The 24,658-nt window shown below is 38.7% G+C and overlaps 1 protein-coding gene across 2 annotated transcripts in view; it reads right to left on the minus strand.

Annotated features, from left to right (window-relative positions):
- The window catches only part of PARP11 (poly(ADP-ribose) polymerase family member 11), a 42,699-nt gene extending 21,030 nt beyond the window's left edge, over positions 1 to 21,669 (minus strand). The window contains exons 1-2 of one of the 2 annotated variants that reach the window (XM_049772072.1): positions 21,619 to 21,669; positions 1,068 to 1,196 (exon numbers count right to left, since the gene is read on the minus strand). In XM_049772072.1, coding sequence (XP_049628029.1) covers positions 1,068 to 1,196; positions 21,619 to 21,636 — 147 coding nt within the window. In that variant the 5' untranslated portion in view covers positions 21,637 to 21,669. Of the gene's footprint in view, positions 1 to 1,067; positions 1,197 to 5,050; positions 5,165 to 21,618 lie in introns of those variants that run through there. The other variant, XM_049772074.1, reaches the window with a different exon arrangement.
- Positions 21,670 to 24,658: the final 2,989 nt, after the last annotated feature.

Genomic DNA, 24,658 nt, shown 5'->3' on the forward strand with positions numbered 1-24,658 from the left:
CAACATTCCCATCACCAATGTCCAAGTCTCCCTCCTACCCACCCAACCCCCGCCTGTACTCTAAACAGGCTCTCCACTTCCCTCATACATTATCATTATAAGGAAAATTCAAAATGTAGTTATTTCTCTAACTAAACTCATCACTCTTTGTGGTGAGCTTCCTATGGTGAGCTGGAACATCCAGCTCTTTTCACTTTTGTGTCTGGAAATTATTATTGCAAGAATGTCTTTCATTTCTCTTAAAACCCATAGATGAGTGAGACCATTCTGCGTTTTTCTCTCTCTCTCTCTCTGACTTATTTCACTCAGCATAATAGATTCCGTATACATCCATGTATAGGAAAATTTCATGACTTCATCTCTCCTGACAGCTGCATAATATTCCATTGTGTATATGTACCACAGTTTCTTTAGCCATTCAGCAAGATGAAATAATTTAAGAATTTCCCACCCGCCAAAAACAAACAAACAAAAAAAGCTATTAACCTCATGATTATTATCCATTTTCCTGAATTACTCACATTTTTAAAACTTATTGCAATAATTACATGTCCTAAGTGGCTCAAATTAAATCCTGTTCACAGAGTCTCATAAGTTTAAACACACACACACGAAAATCCACACCATTTGGGGCACGGGTTCTCTGCTTAATCACAACTTAGATGTGCAACTCTGAGCCAATACTCGGTTGCCTTTCTTAAGGTTCACTTTCTCTGTTAAGACTGTTAATTGTGTGTCAAGAGTGTTTGTGAAGCTGAAGAAGAGAACCACGCATCACTCCTAACACAGTACCTGACATAAAGAAAGATCTAATATGTTCTCTGATCTGTCACACTTAGCCTCTGTGGACATAATCAACACAAACAGCTTCTGCTAAAAAAATTTACAGAGAAAAATTGGGGAGAAGGAAAGACCAGGCTGGGACTAGGACGATCTTTCCACAAAGCTCTTTAATGGGACATTGGATTCCTTTGGGGCTCTGCATTCCCTCCCATTCCATGGCTAGACAAATGAAGGCCCTGCAGACTTGCAGCCCTTCTGCTAGAGTCTGCTAGGAGAGGAGATACCTGGAACATATGCCATTTTCCACACTCTGCCAGGTAGAACCAGCCCCACTGGGTATCTGATGTGTCCATTTCATCCATCTCGTTCTCTGTCTTTTTGGGTAAGAACTCTTCTGTCCTGTGAAACATCTCCTGAAAAGCCAGAGTGGGAGAAGATTTTTCTTAATAAACAGTGTACCTTAAAAAAAATTTTGTGTGTAAACTTCTTTCATTTAAAGAAGCATGAAGGGGTGAAGAAATAGGAAGTCCACATCTCTGGTGAGCCTTGTAGAGAACTGCACCCTTCTGTTTAACCCTGGGGGCCCTTCCCAATCTACCCCACCTGGAACTATCACTAGGGTGTGGCCAAAGGGAAGAGCTAGACTCGTCTTAAGGGTCTTTTTCATGATAGTAACACGATCTTATTTTGTTCTTGGAGATTTTATTTTATTTTATTTTATTTTTTTGGTTTTTGGGTCACACCCGGCAGTGCTCAGGGGTTTTTCCTGGCTCCATGCTCAGAAATTGCTCCTGGCTGGCACAGGGGACCATATGGGGCGCCGGGATTCGAACCGATGACCTCCTGCATGAAAGGCAAATGCCTTACCTCCATGCTATCTCTCATTTTTAATGTTTTAACTGATTGAGATTCTACGGTTTACAGTGCACAATGGTTTCTCACACATGTGATTCCAGCACACCTATCACCTATCACCTTTCCAAAGATCCTCCAAAACCACTCCCTTTCAAGCCCTTTCAAATCAACTGTGTGGTCAATTCCCCCATTATGTTGCCTTTGGACTTCTGTGGCTACTTTGCATTATATATTTAAGTCCCACATAGGAGAGAGATAATTCTAAATCTAACCCTTTTCTTCCGACTGACTTCACGCAGCAGAATATGTATATCCTCTAGTTTCATCTATGTTGCTACAAATTGCACTGCTCTGCAATCCGTAGTGTTGTAGAATGTTCCATTGTGTATATAAAATACAACTTCTTGACCTACTCATTTGTAGTTGGGCATTTGAGTTGATACCATTTCTTAGCTATTATTGTACTACGTGCCATGGTGAACGTAAGTGTACATTACACTACCACTCTGAAAGAATGTTTCTGTGTCTGGGGCTTAGATTTTAGAAAGTGGTATCACTGGCTTGGAGCCTTTTCTTTTCTGAGGAGATTTGTCATTCTTTATGAAATGTGTCTCAGTTTCTAGATCTGGGTGGTACCTTCATGTCTTCCAGTTACCCCAAGGCTGATATGACTAGGCAACTTCTTTCAATGTCGTTTTTAATCAATGTACTTGCTGTGTATCATTTTTATTACTAAGAACCATATTCCATTTCATATTCCTATGGGATAGCACAAAGGTTAAGGTGCTTGCCTTATATGATGCTGACTCTGGTTACCTGGGTACTGTGTATGGCCTCCCAAACATCACCAGGAGTGTTCAATGAAAACAGAATGGGGAATAGTCCAAGTACTTTTGGGCATAGCAGTACAAAAATAAATTTAAAAAAAACAACATCATGAAGTGTTGTGATTGAAAGTATCTGTTCAACAAAAATACAATTCAAAAATCCCTTTCTCACACTTATATTCATTGTAGCACTATTTACAATAGCTAAACTCTGGAAACAACCAAGCTGCCCTTCAACAGATGAATGGCTAAAGAAACTGTGGTACATATACACAATGGAATATTATGCAGCCATCAGGAGAGATGAAGTCATGAAATTTTCCTATACACGAATGTACATGGAATCTATTATGCTGAGTGAAATAAGTCAGAGGGAGAGAGAGAGATGCAGAATAGTCTCACCCATCTATGGGTTTTAAGAAAAACAAAAGCAGTTTTGCAATAATTTTGCAATAATTCTCAGAGACAAAAGAGATGAGGGCCGGAAGGATGGGCTCACAATATGAAGCTCACCACAAAGAGTAGTGGTGCAGTTGGGGAAATACCTACACTAACAACTATCATGACAATCTTCATGATTGAGAAAAGTAGAATATCTGTCTCAAATAAAGGCAAGGGTTGGGAAAGGGAGGGGGGCATTAGGGGGCGGGAGGATCACACCCGGTAGGGCTCAGGGGTTACTCCTGGCTCTACGCTCAGAAATCGCTCCTGGCAGGCTTGGGGACCATATGGGATGCAGGATTCCAACCACCGTCCTTCTGCAGGCAAGGCAAACACCCTACATCCATGCTATCTCTCCGGCCCCCCCAAACTTCTATTCTTTCTCCAGTCCTCCACACAATATTTTTACAAAACCAGGCACACAGACTAAGACAGAGAGGCCAGAAACAACACAGATACAGAACCTATACATATATGGGCAACCAATCTATAAAGAATGATGTGGCCAGAGAGAAAATATGGAGGTAAGGCATTTGCCTTTCATGCAGAAGGTCATTGGTTTGAATCCCGGCATCCCATATGGTCCCCTGAGCCTTCGAGGAGCAATTTCTGAGCATGGAGCCATGCATCTGAGCGCTGCCGGGTGTGACCCATAAACCAAAAACCAAAACCAAAAAAGAATAAGGTGATTCCATACAGTGGGTAGGGGTCAACTTCAACAAATAATGTTGGGAACACTGGACAGTCTCATGCAAAAATAATGAAACAATCACTATTTAACACCCTATATGAAGATAGCTCCAAATGATCTCCTCCAGGACCTATCTCAACATTAGAGATGTATTTAGAAATGCAACTCTGTTGGGGAGAGACAAAGAGTGAACATGTGGTTTACATCAAGTGAAAAGGCCCCTCTACAAGGGAAGAACAACTATTACTACTAAATAAGTCAGTCAGTCTACTATATAAAGAACTCACACAACTCTACCAATAAAACCAAGCAAACTAACTAAAAAATGGGCCTAGGAGATAAGTACACATTTCTTTCAGTACAGACAGATGGTCCAGAGACAAGTGAAAAAAGGTTCAAGAGCACTTATTAAGGAAATGAAGGCCAGGGGATGACTCAAAGGCTTTGCATGAACAGTTTGGATTATCAACATCACATGGTGCCTGACCTACTTCCAAGAGTGGTCCATGCACACCCTTGAGTACCAGAGAGTAAGGCCCTTCAATGTACAAAAAAATTTAGGAAAACTAAAAGCATATCTAAATGAGATATCACATTATACCCAGGATATCTTAAACACCAGAAACAATAGTTTCTGGAAAAAAAAAGAAAGGAAGAGGAAGAAGGAAGACGGAGGAGGAGGGGGAGGGGCAAAGGAAGAGGGGATGAGGAGAAGGCAGAAAAAAGGAGGAGGAGGAGGAGAGGAGGAAGAGAAGGAGGAAGAACATGAAATTTCCAAATGATCTAGAAATGCCACTAGCTATTTATCCAAAGGAAATGAAAATACTAATTAAAGGTTATTTGCACTCCAATGTCCACAACCACATTCTTCACAACATTCAAAACAAAATCAATCTAAATACCCACCAATAAGAGTTACTGAAGAAGATGTGGAATATAAACTCAACAAACACTACTCTGCCATTAAAAAAGATGATATTGTGCCTGTGGGGACAAAAATGGATTAAACTTGTAAAGATCGTGCGAGGGGAAGTAAATGAAACGAAAAACAATGATCAAACAGCTTTGTCTATGGAATATGAGTCACTTAAGCAAATGAACTTGCAAAAATCAGCAACACTGACTCTGAGACCTAGTGAAACAGATGGAGGTTCTGTGAGGGAAGTGGGGGGGGGGGCGAGGAATGAAGAAAGGGTCCTTCCTCGGCAGGCATGAGAATGGCATCATTGATGGGGCGAATGGAAATAAATCCACACACAGAGAGGAGGGAAGCAAAATCCCTGAAATGCCATAATATTGTAAACCAAATCAAAAATAAATTTGTTTTTTTAAGATGCCTAAAATAAAATGCCCGCTTCATTTCAAGAAGCTGTCTGATCTCATCCCCCAATGGAGATGAAAGGGTGGTGGGCAGGAAAGGAGGAGACATGCAGGAAAGTACCAAGTACAGTACCTGAACTGAGTGCAGGGACTTGTTATTTTTCACTCATATTTGGGAACGCTCTCCAAGGGACGTTTTGTGATTACTTTCTGGATTTTTCCTTCATGTTTGAAAGTTGGCTGGCTGCTAGGAAATGAAAAACAGAACATCCTAGGATCAAGAACTCCTGGTTCGGGACCACGATTTATTTTACATAGTTTGATGCATGTTAAAGGCAAAGACCTCTAGTGTTAGTTCCGACTTATGGTCCAGGGTAGTTATGCGCAAGGTGAAAGCTACCAAGCAGTTTTGTCCTTCTGAAAATAGAGCTTGAAAGGAAGAGAATAAAGTGAAGAGTTTCTCAGTGGCATCTTGCCTCTACTAGAAGAGGAAAGGAAAACAGAAATTTACGTACAGTGGATGCCCTTTGTACCACCCACACAGTACCTACCTGACCTTGAAAGAGGAAGCCACAGTTTCGATGTGCCCACTGCAGTAAGCATTTTTGACTACCCTCTTTCTACATATCTAAAGATTTCTGTAATTTCCCCAATTCTGCTTCAGAGTTTAGACTTACTGGGAGACTAAGATAATGGGTAATGCCTGATTTAAAGATCTGAGGCCCAACCCTCAGATCAGCTCAGATCAGCCAGACTACTCTATAGAATCCTTGTTTTCTTTATCCTATTCTTATCAATTGATAAGGAATGCAAAGAGCCTTTTAAGGCCTAAACAGAGGTTCCTTCTTCTTATAGAATCCCCCCACAACTGGTGCCAGATTTAACTTGGTCCTATGCTAAGTTCCACTCCACATGGAGAGTTCCTTCTCTTCCCTCCTATACTTTCCAATAAACAACAAACACTTATACCTTCAAACTCTGAACATCTATATTACGCAATATTTTGGCTCTTGAAAATATTGAGAAATTTGGTAATCGTGAACCAACACAGTGTACCTTCACTGCTCTTGCATCATTCTCACAATGCGCTCAAAAGTTTACTTCTAGACACAGATTTACAGAAAGAACTCTCACAACTGGAGTCACTAGTGAGATTTGGGTGGGGCTTAAATGCCCCTATTTTTAGAGAGGACAATACCTAGATCGGTATCACCTCTCAAGCAAATAATCCTGTTTAAGGGTCCTGAGAAAGCCCACCACCTCAAATAAAAACCACAAATCTTCAGAGATTTCAATCAGCAAAATCAGGTTTATTGTTCCCAGCTAGCTTGGGTGCTGGGATCTGCCATAAAAACTGAAACCAGAATCCCGGGCAATCTAGGGGGTTGTCTTTTATAGGTTTAAGGAACCTTAGGAGGAGGGTAGATATGGAAAGTAGGGTTTGTAGAATACACCAATTCCTAGTCCAGGTTCAAACACTATGTCCAATCAAATAGTGAGCGGGTCCTTTTTCAAATAAGGTGAGAACCTTAGAAGGGGCAAGCAGAAGTCCATTCTTTTGCCAAATATGTGAAGTTCCCCTTAGAAGGGGCATTGTTGGCTAATGGTTACCAGGGCAGCAGGCCGTTGATATCTCAAGATAAAATTTTAGATTAAGAGGATCAAGAAAGTGGGGGTGGAGAAAGGCTTAACAGGCATCTATCTGATCACCTGAGTTATTATAACCATCTAATATCTATTTTCATATATTTTCCCTTAACATCCCCCCCTTTCAAAGGCTCACACTGAGGAATCTTCCTTAGGAATAGTATCATGGTGGGAATGGAAAAAGGCTTAACAAGCATCTACCTGACCTGAGTTCTTATAACCATCTAATATCTATTTTCATATATTTCCCTTAACACCTAGAGAATTTAAAGAAGAAAATTATTTGTCAATTTATACCTTTTCCACCTTCCACTATCCAATGTATGAGCCAGACCATTATTCTAGAATTAAAGTTAGGGAATAAGCAAAGCTGAGAAATGTAATTGACTTCATCTAGAATCTTAGTTAGCAGTCCAAAGAAGATTTGGGAAAAAAAAATAAAACAACAACTCAGGACCTCCTGAATCTCAGTCTCCTCTGAGACTTACAGCATCAAGAGTAATCCTCTCTTCTATTGCTGGAGCTTAATCTAACTGCTTTGCTTTAATAGGCACGATGGCTTTCTTTAAAAAAAATTCATTTTCTCAGGCTAAATTTCAGTCTTCTACCAAAAGGTTTCCTTCAAAAAAATAATTACTCTATCACAATCAGGCTCCCAGAGTATGTGAATTTTCAAAGAGTCACTAACATTGGATTTGAGTTAAAACACAGTGTGATAGGTAATAAAAGGAATAGGTGCAAGTCAGTCAGATAGTAGGTGCGAAATAAACGTTAGTTGAAAGAATCTGTTCAGTCACAATGCCATGAGTTTTTGCCTTGAGTTTGAACTGACCTCAAACTCATTTTGTTCTAAACTGGCAGCTAATGAATTTTTCTGAAAACCAGGCTGTAAAGGCAAAAACAAACACACAAAAACAAAAATAAATAAATAAAAAATACAAAGTATGCAGCAGAGCATTTTGTAATTTTCAAGTGTAAGGGTATGGTTAACTGAGTCTATCTATAAATGGCATCAATTCCAAAGATAATATTGATGGAATCTGGAAATAGTCCAATTCATGTAATTCAGAGGCTATATGAAAATAGAATTTAATGTCAAAATTCTGATCTATGGTAAGAAAATAATGCCACCTTCTGGATTGGTTAAGAGCTTTCTGATAAGTTTATTATAATAAGCAAGTATAATGATTTGAGAGGAGTAGAAGAATACATATCTAATATCTAAAGATCAGAGAGATAGCTCAATGAGCTAGAGTGTCTAGTTTACATGACTTTATCTACAGGACCACAAAGTCCCCCAGAGAATTAAAATTAAACTGTGAATAGTCCCAAAACCCTGCTGGGTGTGGCCTCCAAATTAAACAACAACAAATAAGCAAGTGGCTTTGGTGACCTCCAGGCTCCACTAGATCTCTGGGGCCCTATCTATGAGCCCTTTATAAAAAAATAAAATTTTAATAAAAGACATCAACATGTCACACCAGAAAATATTCCAAACATATTTTGTGTATTTAGGTATAAAGAGAGATGGTAAAACAGGAAGAAAAAAAAAAAAGATTGACTACATGATAAGACAAATGAATGAATCAAAAGGCAGTCAAATTTAAGTATCTAGACATATTTTTTTGGTTCTTGGGCCTAACCTAGTGGTGCTTAGTGGCTATTCCTTGCCATGCTCAGGACCCAGATGTGGTGGCAGAAACGGAAGTAGAACAGCTGTATGCGAGGCCGGAAATCACATACACAGTTTGACAAGGGTAGAACTTGAGAGGGTTGTGGAGATGGTGGGGAAGAAAAAACAGAGTGGGAAATTGGTGGAGAAAATGGACTCTCTAGGGGAGAGAATGGTGCTGGAATGAGTTATGTATGAAACCCCATCATTAACAGTATTATAGATCATGGTGTCTAAAAAAAAAAATTTAGAATAAAACAAAATGTCAACAAAGCAAAATAAAGTAAAATAAAGTATGGAAACGAATAAAATTTAAAACTCACAGGGGACCTAAGGGATTTAGCTCAGTGATTTAGCATATGTTTTACATGTTTGAAGCTGTGGGTTTGATCCTCAGCACAGCAAAAACAAATTACTGGAAGAAAAAAATAATTACCACTTACAGTAACACCAAAAGTAAATGAATACTGAGATGTAAGTATAATAAAAGATGTACAATATTTGGAAACTACAAATTTCATAACGTTACTGAAAGTAGAAAATTTGTAAATAAACTTTTAAAATTCCATGTTCATACATAGGCTTAAAAAGATTTTGGGAGCTGTTCTCAGGGCTGGGTCTACGCTCAAGGATCATTCCTTGAAGTGCTCAGGAGACCATATGTTGAATGGGAGACTGAACCCACGTACTATTCCTTGGCCTGTTAGTGGAACCCAAGGCTTGAAAATAGGATCTGGTGAGACACAGGACTGGAAGCAAACGTTAGTGCAAGAAATAATCCACACATTGAAAAGGTACAAGAATGGGTTCAGGAATTCCAGCACTCAAGCCAGGAAACCCACCACACAAGATTTCTGCTCCTAAGAAGGAATGCAACTTAGTGGAAGAAGACTGAAGAATGAGCCTCTCTGCTTTTTTTTTTTTTTGACAATACAAGCATCCTAGGCCACACTCTAGAGTGGGAGAGGAATACCAAATAGAGTATAATATCCCATCACCAGATTACACCCTAGGATGGAGTAGAATATTGATTAGAGTAGGACCAGTAAACCAACATTGGCCCCTGGTGGAGCTTTGGTAGGGTATTTGCCTTGCACACGGCTGACCTAGGACTGATCAGAGTTCCATTCCCCCAGTGTCCCATATGGTCCCCCAAGCCAGGAGCGATTTATGAGTGTATAGCCAGGAGTAACCCAACCCTGAGCATCACCGGGTGTGGCCCCAAAACAAAAACAAAATATTTGAGATGATAATATCTTCTAAATGTATACACAAATTTAACACAATCCCTATCAAAAACCTGTGCTGGCGTTTTTAGGCAGAAATTGACAAGCTGATCTTATAATTCATATGTAAATGCAAAGGTCTCAGAATTATCAAGTAATTTTGAGAAAGAATAAAGTTGGATAATTTACCCTTTCTTATGTCAAAGCATAATACAAAATCCAATAAAGAAAAAAAGGCTCGAAATGCCAGAAGGACAGATTTTTCATAGGTCAATGAAACAGAACTCAGTCCAGAAATTACAGTTATAATCCAGAAGTTCTATTTACAGATCACTGATTTTCAGCAAACGGCAAGACAATTCAAAGGAAGAAAGAACAGTCCTTTCAACCAATAGTTTTGGGACAACCACTTGTAAAAGAATGTAATTAGATCCCCTGTTATATCCTAATAAAAAAAAAAGGAACAAAAATAAATTATAATCCTAAATAGAAGAACCCAAACTGCGAGGAGCAATTTCTGAGCGCATAGCCAGGACTAACCCCTGAGTACTGCCAGGTATGACCCAAAACCCAATATATATATATATATATATATATATATATATATATAAACCAACTTTGTACTTTACTGATAAGCCATTTTATAGCACACTAATCTTCTTATATATTGTCCTATTCAATTTGCTAAAATTTTATTTAGGATTTTTACATCAATGTTCAGTAAGGATATTGGTTTGTGCTTTTTCTTGAAATGTAATGATTGTACCATTAACATAATTTCATAAAATGAGTTGCTGAATAGCTTCTCTTCAATTTTCTGAAGGTTTTTCACAGAATTGCTATCATTTTTTTCTTAAATGTTAAGTATAGGGCCAGAGTGAGCACAGTGGGTAGGGCTTTTGCCTTGTACACAGCTGACCCAGGATTAATCCTCAGCATCCCATATAGTCTCTTGAAACTGCCAGAACTGATTTCTGAGCACAGGACCAGGAGTAACCTGAATTCTGCTGGATGTGGCCCCAAAACAGAACAACACAAAAAAAATTTAGTATAATTTACCAGGAGAATCATCTTTGTGATTTAGATGAAAGAAAACATAGTTTTCCTTATGGGCAAATGTTTCCTATACATTCAAAGTTCTTCCATTGATATTAGGCTATTTATTTTATTTCTTCTGGAGGGACTTTATTTATATCTTAAATAATGTGTATCCATTTCATCTAATTTGTCATGCTGGTTGACATTTTTTTACACCATTCCCTTATTGTAATTTTTGCAAGATCTATGATATACCTCTCTTGCTCTCACAATAGGAATTTCTATTTTCTCTTGATCTGATTTACTAGAGGTTATTGATTGCCCTGATGCTCCCAAAAAAACAATTTTTGGTTTAACTGGTTTTCAATTTCAGTAATTTCCACTTTCACTTTCCTATTCCCGCTTATATCTAATTTGTTCTTGTTCTGCTTATGGTGGAAGCTGTGGTTATTTTCACTTCCAACACAAGACAATGACTTGTAAATTATATCATTTATTTAAATTTAGATAGAAAAATATAAGTTTCTCTTAGCATTATTTTAGCAACACACTATAAAATATTTTCATATTTTGTATTTTCTCTTAAAGATTTTATCAATGGGCTATTATAAAGTGGTATTTATTTACAAAATACTTAAGAACTCTACAGATCTTTGTTATTGATTTCTACTTTATTTACATTTTGATCATACAGCAGGTTTTGTATGACCTGGGTCTTTCTTTTCTTTATTAAAAACATTGTTATCAAGTTACAGTGCGATACAAATTAGAAAGCTGTTCATGGTTGGGTTTCAGTAATAATCTTTTCATGCCACCAGTATTCATTTCCTATCACTAATTTCCATCTGAGGCTTCCTTAATAGCCCAGAAGGGTGAACTCTCATTAAGCATCCCCTGCCTGGTTGGAAAAATATTTTTTCTTGGGTATTTCACTGAATTTTTGCCACATAATTAACTGTCCAAAAATCAATTTGCAGTTAAGATAAAAAGAAAAGGAAGATAATTAAAAAAGAGGGATATATAAATAACACACTAAAACATTAAAATTCATAAAAATTAAAGACATTTTCATGGGTGTGAAGATTTGTGGTAATACTGCACAAAGAACTTTTCTTTAACTGATTGTACCTATCACTTATCTGTGAAAGCTTTTATCATTTCATAGATTACACATTGTATGTGTGCTGCCTAGAAGTGTAAAATAAGAGTATAACACAAGAGTATATTTTTATAACATATCAATTTACAAAGAGTTAGTTTCTTCTTTCATCAGTGAGGAAATGAAACCAAACTAATCTAAATATACTAAAAGTTTTCTTACAATTGGAGAAATAAAACCAAAATATTAAGCAATTTTTTTGTTTACAGCAAAACTGCCCAATGACCATTATCCCTAAGAATTATGTGGTAAAAATACTTGTGATAAAGACAGCTATGGCAGAATTACTGGACTGGGGATAAACAGGGTCTGGAAAGTATAGTAACTACTGGGTGAAATTGCATATAAATGCCAACTAAGTAAAGGCTGTCAAGTTAGTCAACAGTGTTATTCAAGTTTTCTATCTAAGTGCTTATTTCTAATCTGTTTAGTTTATGAATTGAGGTATATTAAAATATCCAATGTAATTAGGTTTATCTATTTCTTCTTGAAGCTATCATTTTGTCTCATGTATAACGAGCTGATTATAAGGTAAAACAGAGTTACACATTATTATTATTATTTTTTTTTTTTTTTTTTTTGGTTTTTGGGTCACACCGGCAGTGCTCAGGGGTTACGCCTAGCTCCACGCTCAGAAATCACTCCTGGCAGGCACAGGGGATCATATGGGATGCCAGGATTTGATCCAATGACCTTCTGCATGAAAGGCAAACGCCCCACCTCCGTGCTATCTCTCCGGCCCCAGTTACACATTATTACTGATTAACTGATTTATCATTAGGGAATGAAATTATTCCTGATGGTATCTCAAGATCTACCTTAATATTAATACATCTAGAATCTTTCTCTAACAGTGTTAGTATTGTGTATTACTTCATTCCAATTAAGTTTATCCTATTTGAATTTATATGCAAAGTGTGTTTACTACAAATGACTCACTCTCAGATCTTATTTTTTACATGTTTTTTTTTGTTTGTTTTGTTTTGTTTTTGGGTCACACCAGGCATCGCTCAGGGGTTACTCCTGGCTCCACGCTCAGAAATCACCCCTGCAGGCACAGGGGACCATATGGGATGCCAGGATTCGAACCAATGACCTTCTGCATGAAAGGCAACGCCTCACCTCCATGTTATCTCTCCGGCCCCAGATCTTATTTTTTAATTCAATCTGATAATGCCTTTTAATTGAGATGTGTGAAGTATTTACAGTTGATTATTACTGGTTGACGACTCATATCTTGCTATGAATTTTCTATTTTTCTTTGTTCCCTTTTCATATTTCTTTATCTTATTTTGGACTGAGTACTTTTCAATTTTATCTACTCTGGTGCCTTGCTAAGTAAGTCATGGTCTACTGGGATACTTCATATACATTATAAGTTTTGTTAAGTCATCAACTGAGACACACAACTCTTGGTTCCCCGGTGCACAGAAAAATCATGTTTAACGTTCAGTAGCAGTCTGTCTAAAAATATGAGGGCATGTCTTAGTGGAAAATACTTTATTACTAAAAAGTGGTGAGAGACATGAGCACATGCCACTAGGTCAACCTACTCCAAGCCTTCACTCTGTAAAAATACACAGTATCTGCAAAGTATTTATTATATAAGGTAACAACTATGTATGTATATATATACATATATATACACCTTAGTAAAGATATATATACATATTTATTAAAATGACTCCAATTTATTAACTTTCTAGCTTCTGGACCAAAGCTTCCATCATCATCACTACCCAACTAAGCCATCTCAAAAAACAAATTATATGCTAGAATTACCACCTGAGCTTTATCTTAATAATCTTTCAGTAACATTCTACCCTATTCTGAATTATTCTTTTTTTTCAATATTCTTGAAATCACACTCTGAAGCTTGTCTTTGAGATCTGAACACACATTCTCAATCTTTACTTCTTAACTTCTATTCAGCTTGTAATTGTTACAGCTCCTCAGGACTCTTGGACTCTTTTCTCAATATTCTCAAAACAATTCTCAAGAACTATGATGCAGTCCACAGGCTTCCCCACACACACACAAAAAAGAAAAGATATATAAAATTGCATACACATAGTACAAAACTAAAAATAGAAAGTAAGAAGTATTCACAAAAATCCCCTGGTTGTGTTTTAAGTTATCAAACTTCCCAGAGACTAAAGTAATCAAGGAATAATTAAGAATTCATTTGCTCTTATCTTCCAAACATTCAGGTTAACTAGAAACATCCAGTACTATAGCTATTTAATATCATAAGCAGATCAGTTATACTTATAATGAGTAAGTACACTAAAATATTATATAGTCTGTTCTGTGTCAAATACTTCCTAACTGCTATTATTCAACAAATATAGAAGTATTCTGATCAACTAAACTTTGACCACACAAAACTTTTATGCCAAGCTCCATACTAACTTTGTTGCTCAAGACAGAAAAGAGACCAAGAATAGCTTAAAGTGCATTCATCAGTTAGCACAGGTAAAAGTCTTGACATTGCTGATATACTTGACAATCCAAATTTCATACCCAGCCTGAAGCTTCAACTTGGTCTTCCTCCCTGATATTGAAGACTCTTCCCAAGCTTGTGCTTTGGCTATCAGGAGGTCAGACATGCGAGAGCTCTGTTGCCTTTCTTCTCCTCCTCTGGTGGTGTGCTTCTGAGAGAACAGCTCTAAAACCAGGTTTCCATGGGGTACAGACAGACCAGCCTTCCTTCCTGCAATTCAGAACCCCCTTCCTCACTGTTCCTTTTCTCTTTAACTTCAAGATCCAAAATTTAAAAACTGCCAGTGCTTAGGAGTCGGGCAGTTCTACATTAAAAAATCTGGCTTTGAAAATGTATGAGAAGTTCCTTCAGAGAAAAGATCAGAGTGACTTTATTAGTGGTCAATGGTTCACAGAGAAACTGGGATGATCTAATATAAAGAAAAGGGGCCCGTGAGGTGGCGCTAGAGGTAAGGTGTCTGCTTTGCAAGCCTAGCCAAGGAAGGACTGCAGTTCGATCCACCAGCGTCCCATATGGTCCCCCCCAAGCCAGGGGCAAATTCTGAGCTCTTAGCCAGGAGTAATCCCTGAGCATCAAACGGGTGTGGCCAAAAAAAAAAAAAAAAGAAAAAAAAATCAATCGGGCTGAAGCGAGCACACGGAGCAGTAAGGCATCTGCCTTGCTGGCGCTAGCCTAGGAGGACCGCAGTTCAATCCCCACCCCCCACTCTCCTGGCATCCCATATGGTTCCCCCAAGCCAGGAGCAATTTCTGAGCACATTGCCAGGAGTGACCCCTGAGCGTCAGCGGTGTGGCCCCAAAAACAAAACAAACAAAAATATCATTCAAACCTGGCTTTATTCTTACCCAGAAATTTCACATTTTGAGCCTTTTTAAAAACGGGGGCCAGAGATAGTACAGCAGGTAAAGTATTTGCCTTTCAGAAAGTCTTCTGTACTTCAATCCCCAGCTTCAATCTCCTGAGCACCATCAGGAGTGATCCAGGGGCACAGAGCCAGGAGTAAGCCCTAAGAGTCAATGTGTTTGGCCCCAGAACAACCATAAAACATAACAATATGAGTATACTAATTGATTCATTCCTGCCTCAATTTGCTATCAGATGAATTATGTTTGGGGTGACTTCATAAAACCACCACTTATTCTTTTTTGTTGTCGTTTGGGCTACACCCAGCAGGATTCAAAAGCTATTCCTGGCTATGTGCTCAGGTGTGTCATTAGGTGCAAGGTATTAAACTAGAGCCTCCTGCATATAAAATAATATATGCTCAAGTCCCTTATACTTTTACTCCAACCTGTGTCCCAACACTTAATAAGATTAGCCTAATTCCTTATTAGAAAGAATGGCAAGGACAAAGATAGAATATACACTTAACTGTATGTTGGTCTTGGAAGCATCTGTCTACATGACTACTTCTGGCAGGATTTGTACTTTCAGAAACATGTTCCACCTCTCCATACCCCAGAGCCTGAGATTATGCCCATAAAGATCACCTAAGAGAGGAAGACATTAGCCACCACCATCTGCCCATCTGCAAAGTCTCCATCCTTATTCTTTAAAGATGCTCACTGAGACTTTTCTCATTTGATAATCTTCCACTCCATTCCTCCATCCAAGCCACACTTGCTGTTCTCATTCACATCCATGGTGCTTGGTCTTTTTGCTTCCATGGGCCTTCTCCTAGGAATACTTGATTCAAATGGAGATTACTTCAAAATATACAAGGCACTGACAGAACTTTACAAGAAAAAAACATCGAATCCCATCAAAAGATGGGGAGAAGAAATGAACAGACACTTTGACAAAGAAGAAATACAAATGGCCAAAAGACACATGAAAAAAATGCTCCACATCACTAATCATCAGGGAGATGCAAATCAAAACAACGATGAGATACCACCTCACGCCACAGAGAATGGCATACATCACTAAGAATGAGAATAAACAGTGTTGGCGGGGATGTGGAGAGAAAGGAACTCTTATCCACTGCTGGTGGGAATGCCGTCCAGTTCAACCTTTATAGAAAGCGGTATGAAGATTCCTCCAAAAACTGGACATTGAGCTCCCATACGATCCAGCTATACCACTCCTAGGAATATACCCTAGGAACACAAAAATACAATACAAAAATCCCTTCCTTACACCTATATTCCTTGCAGCACTATTTACCATAGCAAGACTCTGGAAACAACCTAGATGCCCTTCAACAGACAAATGGCTAAAGAAACTGTGGTACATAGACACAATGGAATATTATGCAGCTGTCAGGAGAGATGAAGTCATGAAATTTTCCTATACATGGATGTATACAGAATCTATTACGCTGAGTGAAATAAGTCAGAGAGAGAGAGAGAGAAAAACGCAGAATGGTCTCACTCATCTATGGGTTTTAAGAAAAATGAAAGACATTCTTGCAATAATAATTTTCAGACACAAAAGAAAAAAGAGCTAGAAGTTACAGCTCACCACAAAAAGTGATGAGTTTAGTTAGAGAAATAACTACATTTTGAACTGTCCTAATAATGAGAATGTATGAGGGAAATGGAAAGCCTGTCTAGAGTACAGGCGGGGGTCGGGTGGGGAGGAGGGAGACTTGGGACATTGGTGATGGGAATGTTGCACTGGTGATGGGTGGTGTTCTTTACATGACTGAAACCCAAACACAATCATGTATGTAATCAAGGTGTTTAAATAAAAAAAAATACATTTAAAAAAAAAAAAAAGAAGAATTCTGTCCTCCAGATGACCTTGAGTAGCACTTTCTCCCTGGCTTCCCCCAATCAACAGATACTGCAAGGCCTCTACCGGGCATGCTCATACTTGTAACCTCCCTTTCAAGTGTCTAGAATGGTGTATGAGGTGGAAGGATCACTGATTCAAAATGTGTTCATGAGTGTACTTTATATGGTCCCCAGGGCACTGCTGGAAGCGATTCCTGAGTGCAGAGGTAAGAGTCAATCCTGAGCACCATCAGTTGTGGTCCCAAAACAAAAACAAACAAAAAGAAAAAAAATCCAAAAAAGTCTTAGTGTTGGCAGAAGGAATTTAAAGCAGCTGTGAATAGTTTATAAATGAGGTGAAAATGGGGCTGAGCAGCTAGCTATGCACAGATGTTAGCACAGCCCCCACCAAACAGCACAAGGGAGTGAGATGGAAGAATGAGAGCCTGAGAATCACCATCAATCAATCGTTCTGTTGCCTGTCCACCTATCCAATCCTGGGGCAAGTACTTTTCTCTTTAGATTTCTCATCACATTATTTTAATAGAAACTTTATCATCACAATTATATCAATGGGATTGTAGGCAATTATGACACTGCAAGAAACGTCTTATCACTGGATTCTCAAACAGGTGTTTGTCACTCTGTTCAGTTTCTCTCACTGGTGTGACAGAGAAGATGAGACTCCATTATATGGAAAAAAGGTGTAGTTACTCCTATAGCACTAAAAGGATGAAGTCAAAAGGAAAGAGAAAAGGAAAGGAAGTCTGCAGGCTCCAAGGAATAATAATTTTTTGCTATGGATGTTCCTAAACTTGGGGCCTTTAGTCAAGAGCTGTCCCATGAGGTTGGGACGATGCACATCTAAACACGATGTACCTAAGGCCTCTGTCCATCTGAACTACCTTGGCAGTGGCCGTCTATGTACTTCTGCTTATATCTCATCACGAAAAGCTTAAGCAGAATCCTCACCAACCTCAGGATTGCTGTAAAATAAAATGTAAAACTGTGCATGCAGAGAAAAGGTTATTTATAACTATATCTTGTTTGGGCCCCCCCCCCACACACACACACAAAGTAAACTAAAAGTATTTTTCCATACTTAGATCATTGTATGGGAACTTTTCACCTGGAAGGGACCAGGAATATTATCGAGACCATGGCAGATATAAACGAACTTCTCAACACGATATAGAAGATATGTGCACGAGGAAATACATCCATAGATTAGAGTGGGCACAGTAACATCAGGAATACCTCCAAAAGGATGCAGGAAGAAATTAGGCAGAAGTTTTTCCATCAAGGCAGTTCACAACAGTATTCCTTAACTAAAAAGTTATTATCTCATCCGATGGAGATTAAATGAGATTTTTTTAAAGATGACAAATACAAAAATTGTATGAACTTTCCTTGAAGATACTGTATGTGCAGAGTCTTCCGAGTTGTATTTGGCTTAAGGTAACAGCAAACTTATTTTTCATTCCATAAGTTTATCTGTAAAGACTATCCACTTAACTCTTCTTTACAAGAAACTTTTAATTGACAAGAAAAACACACATGAAACAATGAAGCCATTTTTAAAAATCAAACTTCCCTGCAGATAGCACTCCTATTCACAGGAAAAAAACATGGTATCAATATGAGAATACTGCACTATTAAGACAATTTAAAGTGGAGGACAGAGGGTCAAGAGAATAATGTGGACATATAGGTAGAATCCCTATCACTATTATCTCTTGCACTATTGCTCCTATACATTATTAATAAAAGTTGGTCAGCTCTACTGGAATCAGATAATTCTACTGAAATCCAACATATATGTATACATATATATATATATATATATATATATATATTGGTTTTTGGGCCACACCTGGCAGTGGTCAGGGGTTACTCCTGGCTCTTTTCTGGCAGGCTCGGGGACCATATGGGATGTGGGGAGTCGATCTCATCCATCCTGAGTCAGCCTCGTGGAAGGCAAATGCCCTACTGCTGTGATCAAATACTTTCTACCAAAATTATTAGGGTAAATTCAGAGATAACTAAGAATTCCTTACAAAGAATTATGTTAATGATATCACCAACCAAATATGAGGCACTTGATAATGCCTTTATAATCCTCACAGATATACAAATGCTCAACTAGCAAATTCTGATTCAAAGTGATGGAGGAAGAAGAATGAATGAGAGTAAGTGATCCAATCACTGTTGCTACTTCAACACATAACTACTGAGAGTCCGCTATGTGTCAGGCTATATTCTCTAGTCAGAGGATAGTAAAAACCAAAAGCCTCTGCCCAGATGAAGCTTATAATATATATAAATATATATATATTTAATCTTATTAGTACTAGAGAGATAGTACAGGATTAAGTCACTTGCCCTGCATATGGTGGACCCCAGTTAGACCATTTTTGCCTATCATATGGTCCCACAAGCACCGCCAGGCGTCACTTTTGGACACAAAACCAGAAGACATCACTAAGCACAGCCAAGTTAGCGCCCCCCCCCCTGCCCCCAAACCCAACAAACTCAAAATCAAAATCAGAAACTGGGCTTGGATGCCAGTAAGCAACCAACAAATCCAGGCCAACAGACTTTCCTGCTGGGCAAAGACATATTTAAAATAATAAAGAGATTTAATGAAAGCCTTTTTGATTTATCTGGGATTAAATTCTGGATGGGGAGTCAGAGGTTGGGGAGAAGGGGGAAGTACTGATGATGGCAAAGGAACTAAACGTATAGAAACAAGCTAAGTCAGTGGATTTAAGCAGCTATCTCAGCAAATATGGAGAGTTAGTTCCACATAATCCCACAATATCCTGAAATATGCTTCTTCCACTTTTCCAAGCAACCCCGTTGGCTTGGTGACATTTAGTGGACGCGTTGCCAGGTTACGAGAAGCAGGTGCGTTCAGCTCTGAACCTGGGACCAAGAGAATCTGCCAGAATTTCCATTGGGGGGGGGGATGGTGGGTAGGCTGCGAATTTAAAAGGGGGGGCTAGAGGGAAAAAAAATAAAGGCAGTCGACCAGAAATATGTGGTAGAAGGAACACCATTGGCGAGATGAGCCGAACAGAGGGGAGAGACCAGAGGTTCAGGGGAAAGGGGGGTGGTTGGTAAAGGGGCTTGTGGTGGTGGGGGGGGGTTAGAGAGACAGCACCAAAGAACTTCCTAGATTAGAAGAAGCTTAGAACACACACACTCTGGCCCTGCTACACCCCATGATCCGTTTTAAAGGGCTGTAGACCAAGAGGGGGTGGTGTGGGGGCGAAGGAAGGAAGGATCAAGATCTCCCCCTAGTTCCCCCATCCCCCAGAGTCTGGCCCCTTCCAGACCCCAAGGTCTGAGGTGGGTGGAGCAGGCAGGGACACCTGCTTGCGATCAGGACAAAGGCCTAAGGCTCCGGTTCGAGGCCCAAAGGATGGAACTGCAACTGGGAAAGCAACATGCAAACTTGAACTCCATGAGGGGGGTGGTGGGATAAGAAGAGGGGAGAGGAGGTGAGGAGGTGAAGGTGGGGAACCCAGGGCCGGAGGAGGAAAAAAAGAAGTCACGGTGACGGCTCCATGGAGAATGGGAAACCACCACTGAAAAAATAAAAAATAAAAATAAAAATAAAAATAGAAAATAAAATAAAATACAAAAAGAGGAGCCGGAGAGATAGCATGGAGGTAAGGCATTTGCCTTCCATGCAGAAGGTTGGTGGTTCGAATCCCGGCATCCCATATGGTCCCCCAAGCCTGCCAGGAGCAATTTCTGAGCATAGAGCCAGGAGGAACCCCTGAGCGCTGCCGGGTGTGACCCAAAAACAAAACCAAATCAAAACAAAAGAAATAAATAAAATGAAACTAAAATGGAAGAATAAAATAAAAGTAAAAGAAAAAAAGAAAAGGACAATAGAAAATAGAAAAGGAAAATAAAAATAAATTAGAAAAAATAAAACTAAAATAGAAAGAGAAAATAAAAAGGGAAAAATAGAAGAATAAAATCAAAAGGAAATAGAAAAAGAAAATGGAAAAAAGAACATCAAAAGGGAAAAAAAAATAAAATAAAAAAAAAAAAAAAAAAAAAAAAAAAAAATAGAAAAAAAAAAAAAAAATAAAAAAAAAAAAAAAAAAAAAAAAAAAAAAAAAAAAAAAAAAAAAAAAAAAAAAAAAAAAAATAAAAAAAAAAAAAAAAAAAAAAAAAAAAAAAAAAAAAAAAAAAAAAAAAAAAAAAAAAAACAAAAAAAAACAGAAAGATAAAGGGAAAATAGAAAAATAAAAAAAAGAAGATGGAAAAAGAAAATAAAAGTGAAATAGAAAAATGAAATAAAAAAAGCCAAAGTCAAAATCAACTAGAAAAATCAACTAGAAATCAAATAGAAAAATCAAATAAAAAATAGAAAAAAATCAAATAAAAATCAAATAGAAATCAACTAGAAAAAATCAAATAAAAAATAGAAAAAAATCCAATAAAAATCAAATAAAAAATAGAAAAATCAAATAAAAATCAAATAGAAAAATCAAATAAAAAACAGAAAAAATCAAATAAAAAATAGAAAAATCCAAACAAAAATCCATAGACATGAGCAGAGACACCGGCGAAGCCTCCAGAAGCAGCTGGGGAGGAATCTTGGGGTGGGGGGGTCCCCATCCTGGGAGGCTGGAGGGGGGTTGACCCGGGAACCCCCATCCCTCCGCCCGGCCCCGCCCCTCGGGCCCGCCCCGCCCCTCCCCTCCCGCCCGGCCACTCACCGGATTCGCTTCCCACATAACGGTGGCGGAATCGAGCGGAGAGAGCCTGGAGGGCAGGGGGTGCGCGCGGCGGGGCGGGGTGGGTCAGGGTGCGGGGGTGCGGGTGGAGGTCCGGCTTTCGGGGGCCGCTTTTCCCTTCCCGAAGGGGGCCGGGAGCGCAGGGATGGGCGGGCAACCTGGACGCGGGGCCCCCGCCCAGTCACCGGCCGGCGGCTCCGACCACCGGCCCGCCCGACTTCCGCCCGCGCTCAGCCAATCAGCGCCCGCCCCGGGCGCCCGCCCCCGGAAGCGCGCACCGGGAGCGCCGCCTTTTTCCGGTCTCCGCGGGCCAATCGCAACCGGCGGGTTGTTTTGGGTCTCTGGGGCTGGGGCAAGGGGAGTTTGGTTTAAAGGGCCGCGAGAGTCTTTCTAAAAGCTGCGCAGCTAGATTTCGAGGCTGCTCCAGGCTGGGTCATAGTGGGTCTTTCCTGCCTCATATGATGTTTAGTGGAGGGGAATCTGCCTGGGTTGGAGTCTCTTTTCCACAACACCCACAAAGTTTACAGAGGGCCGTAGGGAAATATTAAATGGACCATTTGCGTAGACTATATACTGCATGGTATACGGTAAATTCTGCACCTAGCCTTACCCTAAACCTTGAAGGTGTTGGATTACCTTTTGGAGACGTTAAAGTCTAGAGTAGATCTGGAGATCTAAAAAGAAGGGAAGGATCTTCTTAGGCATAGAGGTAGAATCAACTTATAGGAGATTTAAAAAAAAAAATGGTTACTATCCTTCTGAATTTTTTTTTCTGTAGCTCCACACATTATTTTGTCTCCTTTTATCCCCAAGTGGCATAGAATGTGATTTTTTTTATTCTAAACAAATATGGATTCCTCATTGCAATGTATATCAATCTTGTCTTTATTTTTTAGGTTTGGGGGACCACATCCAGCAATGCTCTGGTTTTATAACAAACTCTGCACTAAGGAATTACTTCCTGGCTATGCTTGGGGGACCATATGGAATCAAACTGGGCTCTGGTAGCTGCAAGGCAAGTGCTTTACAACTGCTATACTATCTCTTTAGCCCCTCTTTGCATTTTAAAGTTGACTAGTGACACCCTATACTTTATATGTATCTTGGACACATAGACATTTGGAGTGTGGGGTTCAGGGCCACCACTGGAGGGGGGGCTACTTTAGGGGAATATGCGATTCTTGGAGACAAGCAGCTCTAACCCATGTACCCTCTCTCCAGTCCTAACTGAAATAAATCATTGTAATAGATTTTTAAGTAGTTTTCTTTATTTCTTTGTTGCTATTCAAAAAAAAATGCCAGCAATAAACATTATTCTACAGTTATTTCTGCACATTTGTCTGTTTACCTTCTCGAAATAAGTTCCTATAAACTAGTTCAGTAATAGATTACAGAAATTTAAAGTTTTCATGCCCAAGAGTTGTGTGTAAATATGTAGCCTCTAATTTATTCTGATAAATAGATTCAGACAGGAATCATTTTTTATTTCCTCACTTTATTTGCCAGTTGCCCCAATGACAATTATTTATGAATTCATTCTTTCTCCATTAACTTGAATTGCTACTGCTGATCAGATAAATGTATATATTTATCATATATGTATGCATACACATAACAACTTCTGTATATTCTTATCCTCTTATCTATTCATTCCTGTAGTGTCACACTGTTGTGAAAAATATAGTGTAGAACATAGTTGCTCTCTTATAAAGCAAGTTTTCTCCCAATTCTCTTCTTTTTCAAAACCTCTTAGTCATAAATCCTCCAACTCAGGAACTTATCTCTTCTTTTCTTCAGGTCCTTTATACCTTTATGCTTAAAAAAAATAGCACATTGGTTCACATAGATATGTAAATTTAAATAGTTTGTTCTTAGATATTCAAGTTTTTGTTCTTTCAATGATTGTGCATCTCTGTAAGTTACAAAATTTTATTTTTCTTTATCTCATTCGTAGTACTATAAAAATAGATCAATTAAAATAATTTTTCAGCTGATGTGTGAATTTTTCAGCAAATATGTCAACTACAAAAACTATGATATTCTCTCATTCTGTTGCATTGACCAAAATTTCAGGAGAAAAAATGAAGACTAGAGGACATGAAAATGAACATTTGATCTTAAAAGCAGTAAGATAAGCATTTGTAGTCCACTTGGTATCTGTTTTTTATGTTTTTTTTTTTTTTTTTTTGGTTTGTTTCTTTTGTGGACACACCCAGCAGTGACCATCAATGTTACTTTCCCTTTCTTACTGGATGTTTTATTTGGTTTACAGTCTTAAAATCTACACTGTTGTAGACTTCCAAGGGTATAGTCCCATACCTCTATGTGTGTTTGGGATTCATAGAACCCACCACCGAGTCCCACAGCCTTCACACTGTGAAGATATGGAGATGAATTCCTCTCTCTTTTCTCCCTCAGTATTACTTTTCTTGTATTTTTTACAGCTTATTTTTCAGGGTTATTTATATACTGTACATGTATATAAACCCCTCTCATAATTGTCTCTTACATCCTTGTATTTATTTCTTTTTTTTTTTTTCTCTCAGGGCCACACTTGGCAGTGCTAAGAGCTTGGGCTCTGTGCTCAGGGATCAACCCTGGCCATCCTCAGAGGAATCATATAGGCTGCCAGACATCAAACTTGGAGCAGCCATATGCAAGGCAGGCACTAAAATACACATCTCTCCTGTTCTTGTAGTTAAATTTTTTTTTGGTGGGGGAAGGGGTTTCAGGTCTTACTCCTGTCTCAGGAGTGCCATATTGAGTGCCAGGGATTGAACCCCAGCTGGGTGCATGCAAGGCATGCACACTATATGCTGTGCTATCTCTCCAACCCCTAAAGAAATTTCTTTCTGTTCCTAAATTATCCTGTGCATTTAATTGAAAAGTCTATTAAATTATATCAACGTTCTTATTCTGTTTATACCTTTTTCACTCTTACTTATTATTATGAACTATACCAATAGATTTTTACGTTAGTTACCGTATTTGCCGGCATATAGGACGACTGGGCGTATAAGAC

The sequence above is a fragment of the Suncus etruscus genome, chromosome 4 (genome assembly GCF_024139225.1).
Source record: "Suncus etruscus isolate mSunEtr1 chromosome 4, mSunEtr1.pri.cur, whole genome shotgun sequence".
In the NCBI taxonomy this organism is placed as follows: Eukaryota; Metazoa; Chordata; class Mammalia; order Eulipotyphla; family Soricidae; genus Suncus; species Suncus etruscus.